The sequence below is a fragment of the Hirundo rustica genome, chromosome 9 (assembly GCF_015227805.2).
Source record: "Hirundo rustica isolate bHirRus1 chromosome 9, bHirRus1.pri.v3, whole genome shotgun sequence".
In the NCBI taxonomy this organism is placed as follows: domain Eukaryota; kingdom Metazoa; phylum Chordata; class Aves; order Passeriformes; family Hirundinidae; genus Hirundo; species Hirundo rustica.
Window position 1 is genome coordinate 930,493 of NC_053458.1, and position 15,961 is coordinate 946,453.

General features: G+C 51.5%; 1 protein-coding gene across 1 annotated transcript in view; it reads left to right on the forward strand.

Annotated features, from left to right (window-relative positions):
* LRRC7 (leucine rich repeat containing 7) overlaps positions 1 to 14,347 on the forward strand; it is a 60,605-nt gene extending 46,258 nt beyond the window's left edge. The window contains exons 18-23 of the mRNA XM_058421748.1: positions 3,701 to 3,820; positions 5,803 to 6,021; positions 6,887 to 6,979; positions 8,280 to 8,354; positions 9,514 to 9,604; positions 11,688 to 14,347. Of these exons, the coding sequence (XP_058277731.1) occupies positions 3,701 to 3,820; positions 5,803 to 6,021; positions 6,887 to 6,979; positions 8,280 to 8,354; positions 9,514 to 9,604; positions 11,688 to 11,842 (753 nt within the window). The 3' untranslated portion in view covers positions 11,843 to 14,347. The remainder of the gene's footprint in view (positions 1 to 3,700; positions 3,821 to 5,802; positions 6,022 to 6,886; positions 6,980 to 8,279; positions 8,355 to 9,513; positions 9,605 to 11,687) is intronic.
* The last annotated feature ends 1,614 nt before the right edge of the window (positions 14,348 to 15,961 follow it).

Sequence of the window (15,961 nt, forward strand, 5' to 3'; positions counted from 1 at the left end):
AAGTCCAGCTCCCCCCACCCCTCATGTGCTGTCAGCGTGGAAGTCCTTCCTCTCTGGTGCCCATTTTCTGTACGAGGAGCAGTGTACTCGCTTTGTGTGACCAGTGCATGCCTGGAGGAGCTATCGATACTCGGGACTGTTTGTTGGCTTAAACTAAAACTCTGTGAACTTAACCATGTATGTGTGAGACTTAATTCTGAGCATGTGTGTTCATATGTGTCCCGTGGTTGTTTCCTCTACTCAGAGCGCTGCTTACAAACACCACACAGTTAGCCTTGGCATGCTGCACTCTGGAGGGGTTTCAGCCATGCATGCCGGCCGAAGCATGACTTTAAACTTGCAGCCTAAATCTAAATTTGAAAACCAAATGCTTCAAGAGCTACCTCTACCGAAAGTAAGTATGGGCTAGCCAGCATTCCCGGCATTCCCGGTTAATTAATGATCCTTGCTTCCTCCTGGTTTAGCTTCTGCCTCTTCCTCGTGCTTTTTTTTTTTTACGATGCCCAGTCCACAAAGCAAGGCTTTGCCCCTTGGTGGCCTTGCTTTTTGGACCCCGGTGCTCCCTGGCTGTCATTCCTGCTTTCCTGCTCTCCTCACACAGGCCAGGGCTCTGCCATTTGCTCAGTGGGGAACCTGGTTTGCTCTGGCACTGTTTGATCCTAGGAAAACGGGTGTGGAAGTGTTAAACAGGCACCAGGAGAGAGGGGGTTTTGATATCTGAGCAGTAACTGGGTGTGCCATAATACCCGATGGGTTCTGAACACGTCACCACGCCCAGACCCATTTTAAACTCTGGGAAACACCTAAAAAAGGGAATATTTTCCTCGTCTATTTACTGTTTATCTCATATTTATAATCAGTATATTGCTGACTAGCGCTGACACACAAAACGATGCATTCCCAAGGAATATTTGAAGGGAGAGGCACACAGGACAAGGCAGAGAGGGCAATTCCTGCAGGATTCTCAGTGTCAGGGAGGGATGCTGGGACCTTTCTCTGCCTCTCCCTGCCCTGGCACAGGAGCTGAGGGGACAGAGCAGCAGCTCTGTGAGTAACTCAAGGGCAGCAGAGCCCGGATCCCAGCATTCCAATGGGATCATCTGTGCTGGGAATTGCCAGGCTGGCCCCTGGAACCCGCCCAGGCCAGAGCAATTCCCAAATGAGGGTCCCGAGAGCTCAGATCCAAGGATTTGAGGAGAGCAGGATCATTTAGCAGCAGCAGGAGCTGGCCCAGAGCTCGGCCCAGCCCCGCTTGCCGACCCCGGACGCGCTGCAGCCGGAATTCCCGGCAATCCAGGGCAGGATGGCAGCACCCAGGGAGCGGTGTCAGGCCTTCCCCACTGTCCCTGAGCCTCCATCCTCTGTCACCTCCATCCCACATCCTCCCAGGCTCCCGTCCTGCTCCGGGTCTGTGCTGCTCTGTTGTGGGGCGGGAGGCTCCCCGGGGATCCCGCCTGGATGTGTGTGCTGGGCAGGGACGTTCCCCATCCCAGTGTTGTCTTTGCTTCCCAAGAACTCGTTTGTCTGCTCAGATACTTGTCATGAGTCCCTGGAAAAATCCATTGGGCATCAACCCCAAAGAACGGCGCTGGTTCCCTCCGCACGTTAGGGATGAGGTGTTTCATGGCACTTCCAGGATTTTAGGCCGTGGGTGAATTATGGATATTAAGGATGGGTGTCCGAGGAAATTCAGGAATCTGCTCTGTGATGTATTTTGGGGTGTGGTCTGATGTGGATTATTCTGCTCTTCTATTTCACCAGCATTCCATTGCTCCATATCCATAGAAACTGTGATGCTGAAAACTGCACTGAGGGGTTGTTCTCTCGCTGTACTGTTTGGGAAAGTTATTGTTGGGGGAGAATTGCTGCAAGGGGGAAATGACTGTTGGAAAAATGCTGCGTATATTTAGTGTTGTTTAATTTTATTGCCTCACACCTTCCACAGAATTTGCATTTCCTAAAGAATCCAGGCCACAGCAGTTTAATCCTTGCCTCTTCTCCTCCCTCCTCCCCGTGGCCTGGATTCAAGAGAGTAATGAGTGAGCTCTGGCTGTCAGGAAATCAACTTTATCAATGAATCACATTGAAAACGTCCATGGCGTCAATCTACTCCCCGTAGAAAACGTGGGAAGCGCTGCTCTTCCTCTTTTCCCCAGATTTCATGGAGGTGGAGCCGGGTTGCAGCCTGTGCCAGCTCAGAAAATGGCCAATATTGCAAGGGGACAAAATTCCTTTTGCTGCAGCAACTGGAATCCCAGGACTTCCCTGTTTTTGGGAGGAAGCTGAGAGCACTCTCTGCTCTTTCCCTTTTCCCTCTGGAGTGCAAACTTCCCATTTCTGGCTCCCAGTGAAAAAATTTAAAAGTTTGTGATTTGGTGCAATCCATTCCCAGAATGGGAATTCCCACTTTCCTTGGGAATAACAGTGAGGAGGAGGGCAGAGGTTCCCTTTGGAACGTGGAGGGCACCCAGAGGGATCCATAAATTGATCCCTCGGGATGTGAGCGGATCCCCAGGTCTGCAAGGAGATCTAAACGGGTGAAATGTTTGGGTTTTTTTTCCTAGTGGTTTTTAATAGAAGGAAAATCACAAATCCCATGATTTTTCTGGAAGATTTCTTGGATGATGGGAGAATTATCACAGAAGTTTCCTTTCATTTTAAATAATCAGGGCTGGACTTTTTTCACTTCACCTCAGAGATGTGATTTAAATCAGAATTTCCTTCTATTTACTTTTCAACTCCTGTTAAAAAATAGTTTTTAAGGGGAAAATTCCCAGCTTTCACATTTCAAAGCAAATTTGATTAGTTCTTCATCCATTTAGAGAAGTGTATCCTGATTTTTTTTTTTTTTTTTTAGTCAAAGCTGGAGAAGAAATCCCTGGAATGGCAGAGGGGAAGAATAGATATTTTTTGTTGCTTTGCAGATTCCCATTATTCAATAGGCACTACACTGTGCCAGGGGCTGTCAGCACCAGGACAATGCTGGAATTTTGGGAAGCCTGACACCCAAAAGGTGTTAGGAACTCCCAGTGATGATTGAGAAATAGAGAGACAGATAATTGAAACTCAGGATGGGGCAGGAAAAGTCCAACCCCCCCCCAAAATCCTGAAAACAGGAACGAAACAACCAGGGGGGAAAGAGACAAGGAAGAAACACGGAACAGGAGAGAAAAGGGAATTATGAGCATTGAGGAAACTTTCCCTGGGGTGTTGTGGCCATTCATGTCGAGGCAAACATTGGATTCCAGGTTAATACTGCACAGAAAACGTCCCTGGCACAGCCCAGGATGTTCTGGGAGCTGCACTCGGAGCCAGCACAACCCCGGCAGTGCCAGCAGGGGATGTTTGCCGCGGGAAACACAAACCAGCTCGTTTTTTTCTCGGTGGCAAACCCTTCCTAACAAAGTCCCCGAGAAAAAAACCCCAACTCCAGAACCGACGCCAGGCTGTTTCGATATTGGAATTCTGCCAAAAACCCGCCTCTCTGAAAGCAACGAGTCCCTTCCAGTGAATTCTCTCTTCTCCCTCACCATTCATTATTCTCATCCCCCGTGCCCCAAACCTCTGGAGCTCTCCCGCTCTCCGGAGGCGCTCTCCAGAGGGGCGCCGGGCCGGGTTGTGGCAGTGGTGCGTTGGCCGGGTTGTTGGTGACGCGGGGCTTTGTGCCGGTGACTAAAGGCTGCCCTGCATTTGTGAACAGACCCCGTCGCAGCAGAGCGGCCTCCTGGACAACGGGCAGGACGAGGTGGCCGTGGGCAGCCCCTGGACCCCCTACCCGCTGGGCCGGCGGGACGTGCCCCCCGACACCGTCACCAAGAAGGTAAGGGGTGCCAGGCACGGCCTGAGCCCGCCCTGGATGCAGCAGGATGCAGCTCTGGGCGACACCCGGGGGCGTCTCGAGGCTTAAAGCAGGAATTGCTGTGAGTCGAGGGCGGTGTCTTCACCGCGCTCCTTTGTGTGCGCTCTGGCTCTGCTGTGGGCAGTGGGCACGGAGGGCTGGGCTGCTCCTGCCCTTGTCCTGCAGGGTCTCATCCCGAGGTTTCATCCCAGTGATGATCAGTCCATAAAAAGCGGTGGGATGTCCATAAAAAGTGGTTCAGTCCATAAAAAGCAGTCCACAAGTGGTGGGAGGGCTGGGCTGCTCCTGCCCTTGTCCTGCAGGGTCTCATCCCGATTTTCATCCCAGTGATGTTCAGTCCATAAAAAGCACAAGTGGTGGGGTGGCTGGGCTGTCCCTGTCCTGCTCCTGCAGGGTCTCATCCCGAGGTTTCATCCCAGTGATGTTCAGAGAGGTGGGATCGCTGGGCTGCTCCTGTCCTGGTCCTGCAGGGTCTCATCCTGGGGTTTCATCCTGAGATTTCATCCCAGTGATGATCAGTCCATAAAAAGCACAAGAGGTGGGATCGCTGGGCTGTTCCTGTCCTGCTCCTGCAGGGTCTCATCCCTAGGTTTCATCCCAGTGTTGTTCAGTCCATAAAAAGCACAAGTGGTGGGATAGCTGGGCTGCTCCTGCCCTGCTCCTGCAGGGTCTCATCCTGAGGTTTCATCCCAGTCACGTTCAGTCCATTAAAACACAAGTGGTGGGATGGCTGGGCTGTCCCTGTCCTGATCCTGCAGTCTCATCCCGATTTTCATCCCAGTGTTATTCAGTCCATTAAAACACAAGTGGTGGGATGGCTGGGCTGTCCCTGTCCTGATCCTGCAGTCTCATCCCGATTTTCATCCCAGTGATGTTCAGTCCATAAAAACCACAAGTGGTGGGACGGCTCCAGCCCAGCCCAGCACAGGCACCGCCCTTTCACTGCTAAACTCCCTGTGAAAGGGTCTCATTTCTGGTGCTTCTGTGGTGGTGGATATTGAATTCCAGTGCCTGGAGCTCCTGGCTGCCCTTCCCAGCCCCAGCTCTGCCCATGGGCTCAGGAGCTGCTCTGACCATAAAGCTGGAGAGCGGAGAATCCTCACAAACCGCGTTGGAGGAGGAGCTGCAGGGCTGAGCCAGAATAATCACGGGGATCTGTGCCAGGAGATCCATCCTGAGCTCCCAGGAGCGAGTGACACCAGGTGGGAGTCAGGATGTGCACACGGGTACCCGCTGTGTGCAGCGATCCCAAGGAGGATCCCTGCTGCTCCAAGCTTTTATCCAAGGCAGCTGCAGAAGCAGCAGCCCTCGGGTTCTCAGGGAAATGAAGACAGAGATCCCTGAGTGCAGGAGAATTGCTGGAGGATGGGAAACAAATGCCACTGCTCCCAGAGACGCCTCCAGGCACAGCAGGAGGAGGCGGCTGATGTGTGGGATGGAGCTGGCCCTGACAGCCGAGTTGGTTGTCCTCTGTAGCACTACACAGCTGGTTTACAGCTGGATATAATGAGTCTGATCATAACAGACCCACTTGAGCTGACCTGGCCGGTTCTGGAAGTCCCATGGGGAGCAAAAACCTCAGGTTCCCCACCTCAGCCCCGGATGCAGACACAGCACTGGCCAGAGATCTGGGCAGTGCCGAGATTCCCAACCACTCGGCTTCCCGAGCCCGGGAAATTCAACCTGGCCATAAAAAGGAGCTCGCAACAATGAAGGGGTCACTCACTGCCTGTTGCACGGGACTCAGAAGAGGTCTGTGCCGCGCGTCTGCCTCCAACCCGCAGACCTGGTGTTGCAGTCCTCAGATCTGCAAGAAATCGGGATGACAGGCGTGAGGATCCCGGTTTTCCCAGCTGCACAGGCAGTGCCGGGGCAGGGCAGCTCGGCAGGCGGCTCCGGGAGCCGCAGGAGCCGGCCGCTCCTGACGGGATGCTCGCCCACAGGCAGGTAGCCACATCCAGACGCTGATGGGATCGCAGAGCCTGCAGCACCGGAGCCGGGAGCAGCAGTACGAGGGCGGCATGAACAAAGTCACCATCCAGCAGTACCAGCCGCCGCTGCCCATCCAGATCCCGTCATCCCAGAGCTCCCGGGCGCCCCAGCCCCAGCGGTGCCTCATCCAGACCAAGGGCCAGCGCAGCACGGACGCCTACCAGGAGCAGGTGGGGCACGGCGGGGAACGGCAGCACCGATACCGTCACCGAGACACACAAAGCGGCCACACGCGGACAAGAGGTTTCGCAGAGCAGAGGTTCCTCCGATCCGGCTGAGTCTCGGCCGAGAGAGAGCCTCTTTGTTTTATTTCTTACTTTTTATACATTTGTGGGTCTAGCAGAAGATTGGCTTTTAGAGTTTTCACCTCTCAGCCAACTGGCCAGACCAGCCATCAGTTACAATTTCAGGTTAGAAATATGCAAACAAAGGACAGGGAATGAAAAACAAAGGATTTGTTTATGTTACATCTGTGGGGAAAGTTAGAAAACTGCTCTTAATATCGTGCAGTAACTAAAGATCTGACTCCATTTATGAAAATTCAAAAGGCAATAAAAAACTCAGAAAAACCAGGGTAACACGATATTCCCGGCTTTTCCAAAGTGCCAGATCCCAGCAGTGCTGCAGACATCCCAGAATATTTCATCCCTTGGCTCTGTCCCAGGGGGGCTGCGGGTCTGGCTCCTCCTGGGAAAATAAAATCGCACCAGACAAAGCGATGGGTTCATCCCAATGTCTAAGTGAAAAACTTGGCCAGGGTGAACTTGTCTTTCACTAACCTAAAGGGTTTGTTCCTCCTTGAGAAGAAAACATTAAAATCCACGCAAGAATCCGCGGAGCACAGGGGATGTTGCGGTATCGCTGCAGTGTGGGAAAATCCTGCCAGTTCCTCCAGCTTATTGCAATATTCCAGTGGCTTTTCCCATTTTGTGGAGTGCAGGGGCTCAGCTCACGCAGGGAAATGGGATGTGAGGGAGGGAGGGAGGTGAGGCAGGGGCCGGGCTCAGTGCTGACATCCCTGTTTTTCCTGCCTAGTTTTGTGTGAGGATAGAGAAGAATCCCGGCCTTGGGTTCAGCATCAGCGGTGGAATAAGTGGACAAGGAAATCCGTTCAAACCTTCTGATAAGGTAAGTCTGAAATTCCTCCCTCCCTGCTCCTTGTTTGAGAGGTCACACAGTGGGGGCAGAGAACATGAGGGGGATGCTTTTGCATAATTGAAAGATCTTTTCCCCTATACTTGGGTTAGTTTTGAGGGGTTTTTTTGTTGTTGTTTCTTTCTTTCAGCAGAGTGTTGTTTGCTTTTTCCCCCCAGTTAAAGATGGTGAAGGAATCAAGCATCAAGCCCACGAGTGTCTGGCCCATATTCCCTGGATAAGATAATTTTTTGGGCTGTTTTAGGGAGAATTGTCTCTCTCACATTTTCAGAGCAGCCTCAGACCCCAATTAAACTTTCACTAAATTAATTAGAGGGAGCCCTAAAGTACAGCATCATCCCTGGAGGCTGAAATTCCAGCGCTTGTAGCTGGAATAAATAAAACCAAATAAAACCAGCCTGGAAATCCCTGGATCTTCACAGCCCCTATGGCAGCAGTTGTCTCCTGTACTGGGAGTTAAAACTGACACTTGGTGGTGGTCAGGGACACTCGGGATTCATTTAGGGAATTGCACATTTAAGATAAATCAATTTGCAATCGAAGGAGGCCTCAGAAACCCCAAGACGTGGTGAATCCCAGCTCCCAGGGCTGTGGGATTGGGAGGTGGGCTCACAGCTGTGGATTTGTGTTTGGTGCCATGGGGCTGACTGGAGTTTGCTGGAAAAGGAGGCCTTGAACACATTCCTGGAGCTGCTGCTCCCGGGTCACACCGGGTTCGTGTCGCAGCGCCAGTGAGAACTTCCAGAAACACGGAGAATGTTTGGCAAATCACGAAATGAGAGCCGTGTTTCCTAGAGGGAGCAAAGACTGCCATACAGATTGTGATACACATTATTCTAATAATAATTAACCCCTGCTCCCTTTTAATTACCCTCCTGATAACCTGACACTCTCTCTCACCCTGTTCACACTGGACTTCCTTTGTGATGTGGGGTTTTAGTTTAGAATTCCTCACAATTATTGATAAGTGCTATTGATATTGACGTTGATAAGTGATATTGATATTGATATTGATATTGATATTGATATTGATATTGATGCTGATATTGATATTGATATTGATATTGATATTGATATTGATATTGATATTGACATTGAAGGTCCCAGAGAGCTGCTCCTGCCCCAAACTGGTGTTTGCTAGCAATCAGAATAAAACAGTTTGGTGTTAACCCATCTGCAGGGTATCCAGAGCCCCCCAGTTAGGCAGCCCTGTGTTTTTTGGGATGTAGTTCTTGGAGAAAGCATCCTAACCTGTGTTACTTCTGACTTATAGGGTATCTTTGTTACTAGGGTTCAGCCTGACGGCCCTGCCTCCAGCCTGCTCCAGCCCGGAGACAAAATCCTCCAGGTAGGGATGCCTCGGGGTTCCTGGGCTCAGAGCTCAGCCTAGAAACGCTCTGGGTGGTGTTTGCAGCAGGGCTGAACTGCCAGTGCTGTTTAGGGGACTTTACTATTGATTTACAGCTGGCACCCAAAGCTCTTTTTGTCCCGGTGGCCTGGTTTGAATCCAAACCCGTGGGCAGGGCAGGGATTGTCCCCTGTGCTGGGGACACTTCTGGGCACCCCCAAACCAGAGGCTGAAGGGCTGGAGAGTGTCCAGGGCAGGGAATGGGGCTGGGAAGGGGCTGGAGAATCCCTGAGGGAGCTGGGAAGGGGCTGAGCCTGGAGAAAAGGAGGCTCAGGAGGATCGTGTGGCTCTGCACAACTCCTGACAGGAGGGGACAGCCGGGGGGATTTGGGATCTGCTCCCAGGGAACAGGGACAGGAGCAGAGGGAACGGCCCCAGGCTGGGCCAGGGGAGGCTCAGGGTGGAGGAATTTCTCCATGGAAAGGGAGCTCAGACCCTGTGGTTTCTTTGGGTATCAAATTTCTCCTGCTTTTCCTGCTGAAGTCTGACAGTGCCCTCCCAGTCTTTCCCAGAGAATCCCAGAATTCACAGAATTCCAGAATCACGGAATCACTGGGTTGGAAGAAACCTCCAAGATCATCAAGCCCAACCCAGCCCCAACACCTGAACCAAGCCACGCTGGTTTGGCACCACCACTCCCACCCCAGCCTTGGCCCTCTGTCCCCACGCTCTGCCCCGTGATCTCCCTGGGGATCTTCCAAGTATCCTCGGGATCCCTCCCAGCCCACAGCGCAGAATCCTAGGATTCCACTGACGCCTGGCTTTGGCACAGCTGTCGATGTGTTCGGATTTTCCCCTGCCTGGAATCTGAATTCTTCTTTCCCAGAGGAAAGATATTTTCTTGTGTGAAGGCTTCAAGCGGGTCCTGGTCTGACCCCAGAGTCGTCCCTGCACGATTTCAGTGGGAATGAAACCATTCCTTGGAGCACCCAGCCTAGCCCTGAAGCCACCCCACAGAGGACAAGAGAAATGTGTGCCTTGTGCTCATGAGAAATCCTCATACCTTCGTTAATTATTTCAGCCTTATTGCCAAATATCCCTTTTTTCCCCCCCAAAAGACGCCACTAAAGCCTCTTCCCTTGTGCTTTCCCTGCTGCAGGCCAACGGACACAGCTTCGTACACCTGGAACACGAGAAGGCTGTGCTCCTACTGAAGAGTTTCCAGAACACAGTAGACTTAGTTATCCAACGTGAGCTTACTGTCTAAATATTTTTTTATAAATAGTAAATATGCCTAGCCAGATCTAATGTTCAAACAGATTTATACATAGGAAACCAATTTTTTTTTTTTTTTTTTTTTTGCCAATTGCTGGACCAATGGCAAACAGTAGTGCCAAATGTATAATACTCTATGTTAGTACCAATCATCGGGAGAAAATATAAGAATTAACTCTATAAATATATTGTTCATGTGGCTCCGTATAAGTTTTACTTGTCAGCCTCTGGCTGTGCATTGGTGCGTTTTTTTTAACCGAGTTCCTTCTTAAAAGTCAATTTCATATGATTTCAAAACACAGAAGCACATACAAATCCTTTAGGAATTCTGCTGTCCATCAGAAACACTGCCTCAAAGTTGTATATGCCTTTATAAAGATGAAATATATTAACCTGTACTTCCCATGAAATATTTCTATCATGTCGCATACGAAAGTATAGAGAAGAAAATATTTTCATAAACACCTCAAAGAAAGTATATATTAAATTAAATTTAATAATGTTCATTTATTTTCAATGCAAAGATATTCTATGCCTTATGAAAATACCTGTACATATGCCGTGTGTATAGCTGGCTCCGTAGGGATCAGGAACAATTCACTATACAGGGTGAGAGACTTCTCCAATTGTAACTCTGGGACCTCGGGACAAGGAACCCACTCTGGAATGGGTGAACTCCCTCTGGAATGGGTGAACTCCCTCTGGAATGGGTGAACTCCCACTGGAATGGGTTAACTTCCTCTGGAATGGATTAACTCCCTCTGGAACTTAACCCTGGAACTGGTTAACTCCCTCTGGAATGGGTTAACTTCCTCTGGAACAGGTTAATTCATTCCAGAACAGATAACTCCCTCTGGAATGGATTAACTCCCTCTGGAATGGGTTAACTCTCTCTGGAACAGGTTAACTCCTTCCAGAACAGGTTAAATCCCTCTGGAATGGATTAACTCCCTCTGGAATGGGTTAACTCTCTCTGGAACTTAACCCTGGAATGGGTTAACTCCCTCTGGAATGGGTTAACTCTCTCTGGAACTTAACCCTGGAATGGGTTAACTCCCTCTGGAATGGGTTAACTCTCTCTGGAACTTAACCCTGGAATGGGTTAACTCCCTCTGGAATGGGTTAACTCTCTCTGGAACAGGTTAACTCCTTCCAGAACAGGTTAAATCCCTCTGGAATGGATTAACTCCCTTTGGAATGGATTATTTCCCTCTGGAATGAGTTAACTCTCTCTGGAACTTAACCCTGGAATGGGTTAACTCCCTCTGGAATGGATTAACTCCCTCTGGAATGAGTTAACTTCCTCTGGAATGGGTGAACTCCCTCTGGAATGGGTTAACTTCCTCTGGAACAGGTTAACTCCTTCCAGAACAGGTTAATTCCCTCTGGAATGGATTAACACACTCTGGAACAGATTAACTCCCTCTGGAATGGATTAACTCCCTCTGGAATGGGTTAACTCTCTCTGGAACAGGTTAACTCCTTCCAGAACAGGTTAACTCCCTCTGGAATGGATTAACTCCCTCTGGAATGGGTGAACTCCCCCTGGAATGGGTTAACTCCCTCTGGAGTGAGTTACTCCCCTATGGAATGAGTTAACTCCCTCTGGAATGGGTTAACTCCCTCTGGAGTGAGTTACTCCCCTATGGAACGAGTTAACTCCCTCTGGAATGGGTGAACTCCCCCTGGAATGGGTTAATTCCCTCTGGAGTGAGTTACTCCCCTATGGAACAAGTTAACTCCCTCTGGAATGGGTTAACTCCCTCTGGAGTGAGTTACTCCCCTATGGAATGAGTTAACTCCCCCTGGAATGGGTTAATTCCCTCTGGAGTGAGTTACTCCCCTATGGAATGAGTTAACTCCCTCTGGAATGGGTTAACTCCCTTTGGAACGGGTTAACTCCCTTTGCTTTGGCTCTTCCCTCGATTCCATGTGCACACACTACAGGAGAACACGGAGGACAGGCAGGTTTGGCTCACGGATGGAGGAAGGTTGTGATGGTGGCAGTAAAACTCCTTTTGTTGCTGCTAATTTTACTCTTTTAATTTTTCATTTCAGACTCCCCATTGACATTGTTGCGTATTTTCCCCCCCCTGCTCCAGGCCCTGCTCGGGATATTCCCGTGGGTGAGGCTTTCTGGGGTCCTTGACTGGAGTCCTGGGAAGGGATGGGTGCGGATGTTGGAGCTGACACATCCCAGGGAGCAGCAGTGACCCCGAGCCAGCCCGGGAGGAGCGTTCCCAGCGCAGGGTCAGGGGGACAGCTCCTCACGCCCAAGTCCTGGGGCTGTTCCCAATGGAGAACCAAAACGGGAAAACACGGGGAAAGCCCCCTGCAGGTGTTTTCAGGGGATCCCAGCGCCCTGGAGCAATGGCCAGGGGCTGAGGCACAGCTGGCTCCGGGATCACCTGCACCATTCCCAGCCAAAATCCCAGAGCCAAGGGCGCAGCCAGAGCCCAGGGGCACGGCCGGGGATGTTCCACTTCTCCAAGAATCCCCAAACTCTCTCTCTGGCTGTGGGGCCTGGGGAGCTGCAGAGCCAGGGAAGCCTCCAGATCCCTCCACCCCTAATAATTTCCCATTTTCCCAGCGCCAGCTCACAGTTCCTACCAGGGTGATGGCAAACCAGGAAAGTTCTCAGCCAGTTGTTCCCAACAGTGACCATTTAACATCCTCAAATCCGGTTTCATGTTTTCCCAGGTATTTTTTTCACACATCCACGCCTGCACCTGTGTTTGGTGGCAGGGGACAAGGGGCTCCACACAGGGAGCAGGCAGGACAAGGCTGAGGGTGAATGGGGCAGCTGAGAGCAGAGCCAAGGAAATCCAGGAAAAATCTGAGTAGGAAATGTCCAGGAGGTTGCTGTTGGTAGTGAGCACTTGGAGTGCAAAGATGTTGCTTGGTTAAAATCCTTTCCAAGGCCTAAAGGGGCTCCAGGAGAGCTGGAGAGGGGCTGGGGACAAGGGATGGAGGGACAGCACACAGGGAATGGATCCCAGTGCCGGAGGGCAGGGCTGGATGGGAGATTGGGAATCAGGAATTGTTCCCTGGCAGGGTGCTGAGGCCCTGGCACAGGGTGCCCAGAGCAGCTGTGGATCCCTGGCAGTGCCCCAGGCCAGGTTGGACACTGGGGACAGTGTGAGGTGTCCCTGCCACGGCAGGGGTGGCACTGGCCGGGCTCTGAGGTCCCTTCCCACCCACCCCACTCCGGGATGCTGTCACCCCTCTGCGCTGTAATTAGCGCTGAATTACCCGATGCAATCAGAGCTGCTTCAGTCCCACGCGTGAGCAGAGCTCTGACGGGGAACGCAAGGACAGGGAACGCAAAAGCAGGGAGAGGAACCCCACGCGTGGGATCGGCTGAGGGCAGGGCTCAGGACAGGGCTCGGGGGGTTTATTCCCAGGAAGTGCCCGTGGATGAGGGACAGGGCTGGGACAGGGGCGCTCCGTGAGCCCCTGGCCAGGCAGAGCCACTCCCGCAGCAGCAGGGTTGGGGACAGGTCCCAGAATGACCCAGAGGGTGACAGAGCCACGGGGTCACCGCCCACCCTGGCAGGATTCGGACAAAAATAACCACAGCGAGCCCCAGCTCAGCGTCAGGAAGAACTGCTATCCCTGGAGGAACAGCTGCCCAGATCCGGGTGTGGGGTTTTCCTCTCCGGAGACATCCCCACCCCAGCTGGAGGCATTCCCTGCTCCAGGCTGGACGGGATCACATCCAGAGGTCCCTCCCGACTGCCCCTCCTGCGATTCTGTGAACGGGCGGGATGGCACAGCTAGAATTTCCAAAGGAGACTGGGGATGTTGTGTGCAGCTGGAGCTCCCTGCCCGTGCCCCGTCCCTGGCCGCCCCTTCGGGAGCGCACGGAGCCGGGGCTGCTCCCGGCAGGCAGGGCAGGCCCGTGCCGTGCCCCGACAGCTTCCCGGGCACCACTTTGGACAGGATACGGATCCACGGATCCGCGGGGAGCTGGCCCGGCCCTGGAGCCACGGGCGGGCACAGCCGTGGTGGCACCGGGGCCAGGCCCGCGGGGTGCCACCACCCAATCCCAAAAGGAACCGCTGGCAAATCACGGAATTTCAAACCAAAAAAAAAAACCCCCAAAACCCAGCTTTTTGCCGATCCTCCCCCTGGCCGATTCCAGCTGATTTAGTGGAATTGACTGACTGGCACCGTGGCACGGGTCAGGATCGGCGGGGTTCCGGGCGCTGCTGGCACAGGAGGTGGCACCGGGGCCGCTCCGTGTCCCTTGGGTGGCGGTGGCTGTGTCCCCTCCCTCCCCTTCCCCGGGCAGGGCACTCGCTCATCACTTCGGTTTTCTACCTGTGAGTACTGTATCCAGTTCAGAACCAACTGCTTCCTTTAGTAAAGGTTTTACCATTTTATAAAAAGACATGTTTAATTATGATGGAGATGGCTGTATTGTAATTAATATTTTGAGATAATTGTGATTTTGAGCTTAAATTATATACAGAAATGGTCATTTTTGTATGTGTTCAAAGATTGCTATATTCCAGATGACTGTACTTTTCAGTTGAACTCCAGTAACCATGTAAATAAAGCTGAATGAGGAAATATTTACTACTTTATTAACATAGATTGTGAATGTACTCCATGGGGGGGTTTTTTTCGGTTTTGTTTTTTTTTTTAATTTTTTTTTTTTTTTGCAGTTATAAAAAGACTTACCGAACTTGAAAAGCTGCTTCATTTTATGTGCAAAAAAAAAAAAAAAAAAAAAAAAAAAAAAAAAAAAAAAAAGGCACTTCAAAAAGTTCTATTTTAAATCTATTGATTGAGTGCAATCAGCTCCTGTCCCTTGGCACACGCAGGTTGTCCCCTCCCCATGCCCTGGGGGGTTGCTGCATTTGGCAGATGCTTTCTGTGCAGAGGGAGCCCGGGGACTGAACCGATGCTGTGCAGTGCAGCAGAGCCATTTTCGGCTTTGCTGTACCCACCTTTTTCAGTATTTCCAAAAAAAAATAATAATAATAACAATAAAAAAAAAAGCATTTTGAATAACATTTAAAAAGTCTCTTTATTGTATAAATAATAAAAGCGTCACGTTATTGTAAGGCCTTCGGGTGGTTTTTTGGGGGTTTTGGGGGTTTTTTGGTTTTGTTTTTTTTTTCCAGGCAGAAAAGAGGTTTCAGAGGGTGGGGAAGGGAAGGGCTGCCGGGAATGAGCCTGGAAAATTGGGAAACTCCCAACTGGGGCTCCCCTGGCCCAGCTGCAGCCACTGGGAGACATCAAATATGGACAGGGAAGAGATGGAAATGGGGAAGAAAACTCGGGTTTGGCAGATTTTGGGGCAAACGCGTGGAAGGAGAAATGCATGGAAGGAATGGATGAAAGGACAGAATCTATGGAAGGAATGGATGAAAGGACAAAGTGTATGGAAGGAGAAATGCATGGAAGGAATGGATGAAAGGACAAAGTGTATGGAAGGAAAAATGCATGGAAGGAATGGATGAAAGGACAGAATCTATGGAAGGAATGGATGAAAGGACAAAGTGTATGGAAGGATAAATGTATGGAAGGAATGGATGAAAGGACAAAATGAATGGAAAGATAAATGTATGGAAGGAATGGATTAAAGGACAAAGTGTATGGAAGGATAAATGCATGGAAGGATAAATTTATGGAAGAAATGGATGACAAATCAATGAGGGACAAAATGTATGGAAACAAAAGGGGGGCAGGGGGTGAGGGTGCAGCAGTTCCACCACCCAAGGAGCTGCGGAAGCGCCCCTGGAGCTCCAGGTGTCCCCTGCTGTCACTGCACACAGGTACTGTCACCTACTTCCCACAGGGCAGATCCTGCCCTCCCCATTCCCGCTCCCCCAAAGCCCTTTCCCAGTCAGCGCCTCCCTTTCCCCGCAGCCAGGACCGGGCTCTGCTCCCCTGCTCAGGGACCACGGGGAGGTGCAGCGGGGCCTGAGCCCCCTGAGCCACCCCTGCTCCAGCTGAGGGCGATTCCCACACCTGGAGAGCTGAGGGTGGGCTCGGAGTGGTTCATGTTCATCTGGACACGTTCAAAACCTGGGAATTTTAGTGTGGAAATGTGTAAAATCCTGCTGTGCTGCAGAACCCCCAGGGCTGCGTCCATGAGAGACCCTGAGGGGTTGGAGCGTGTCCAGGGAATGGAGCTGGGAAGGGGCTGGAGAGTCCCTCAGGGAGCTGGGAAGGGGCTGAGCCTGGAGAAAAGGAGGCTCAGTGGAACCTTGTGGCTCTGCACAGCTCCTGACAGGAGGGGACAGCCGGGGGGATTTGGGATCTGCTCCCAGGGAACAGGGACAGGAGGAAAGGGAACAGCCTCAGGCTGGGCCAGGGGA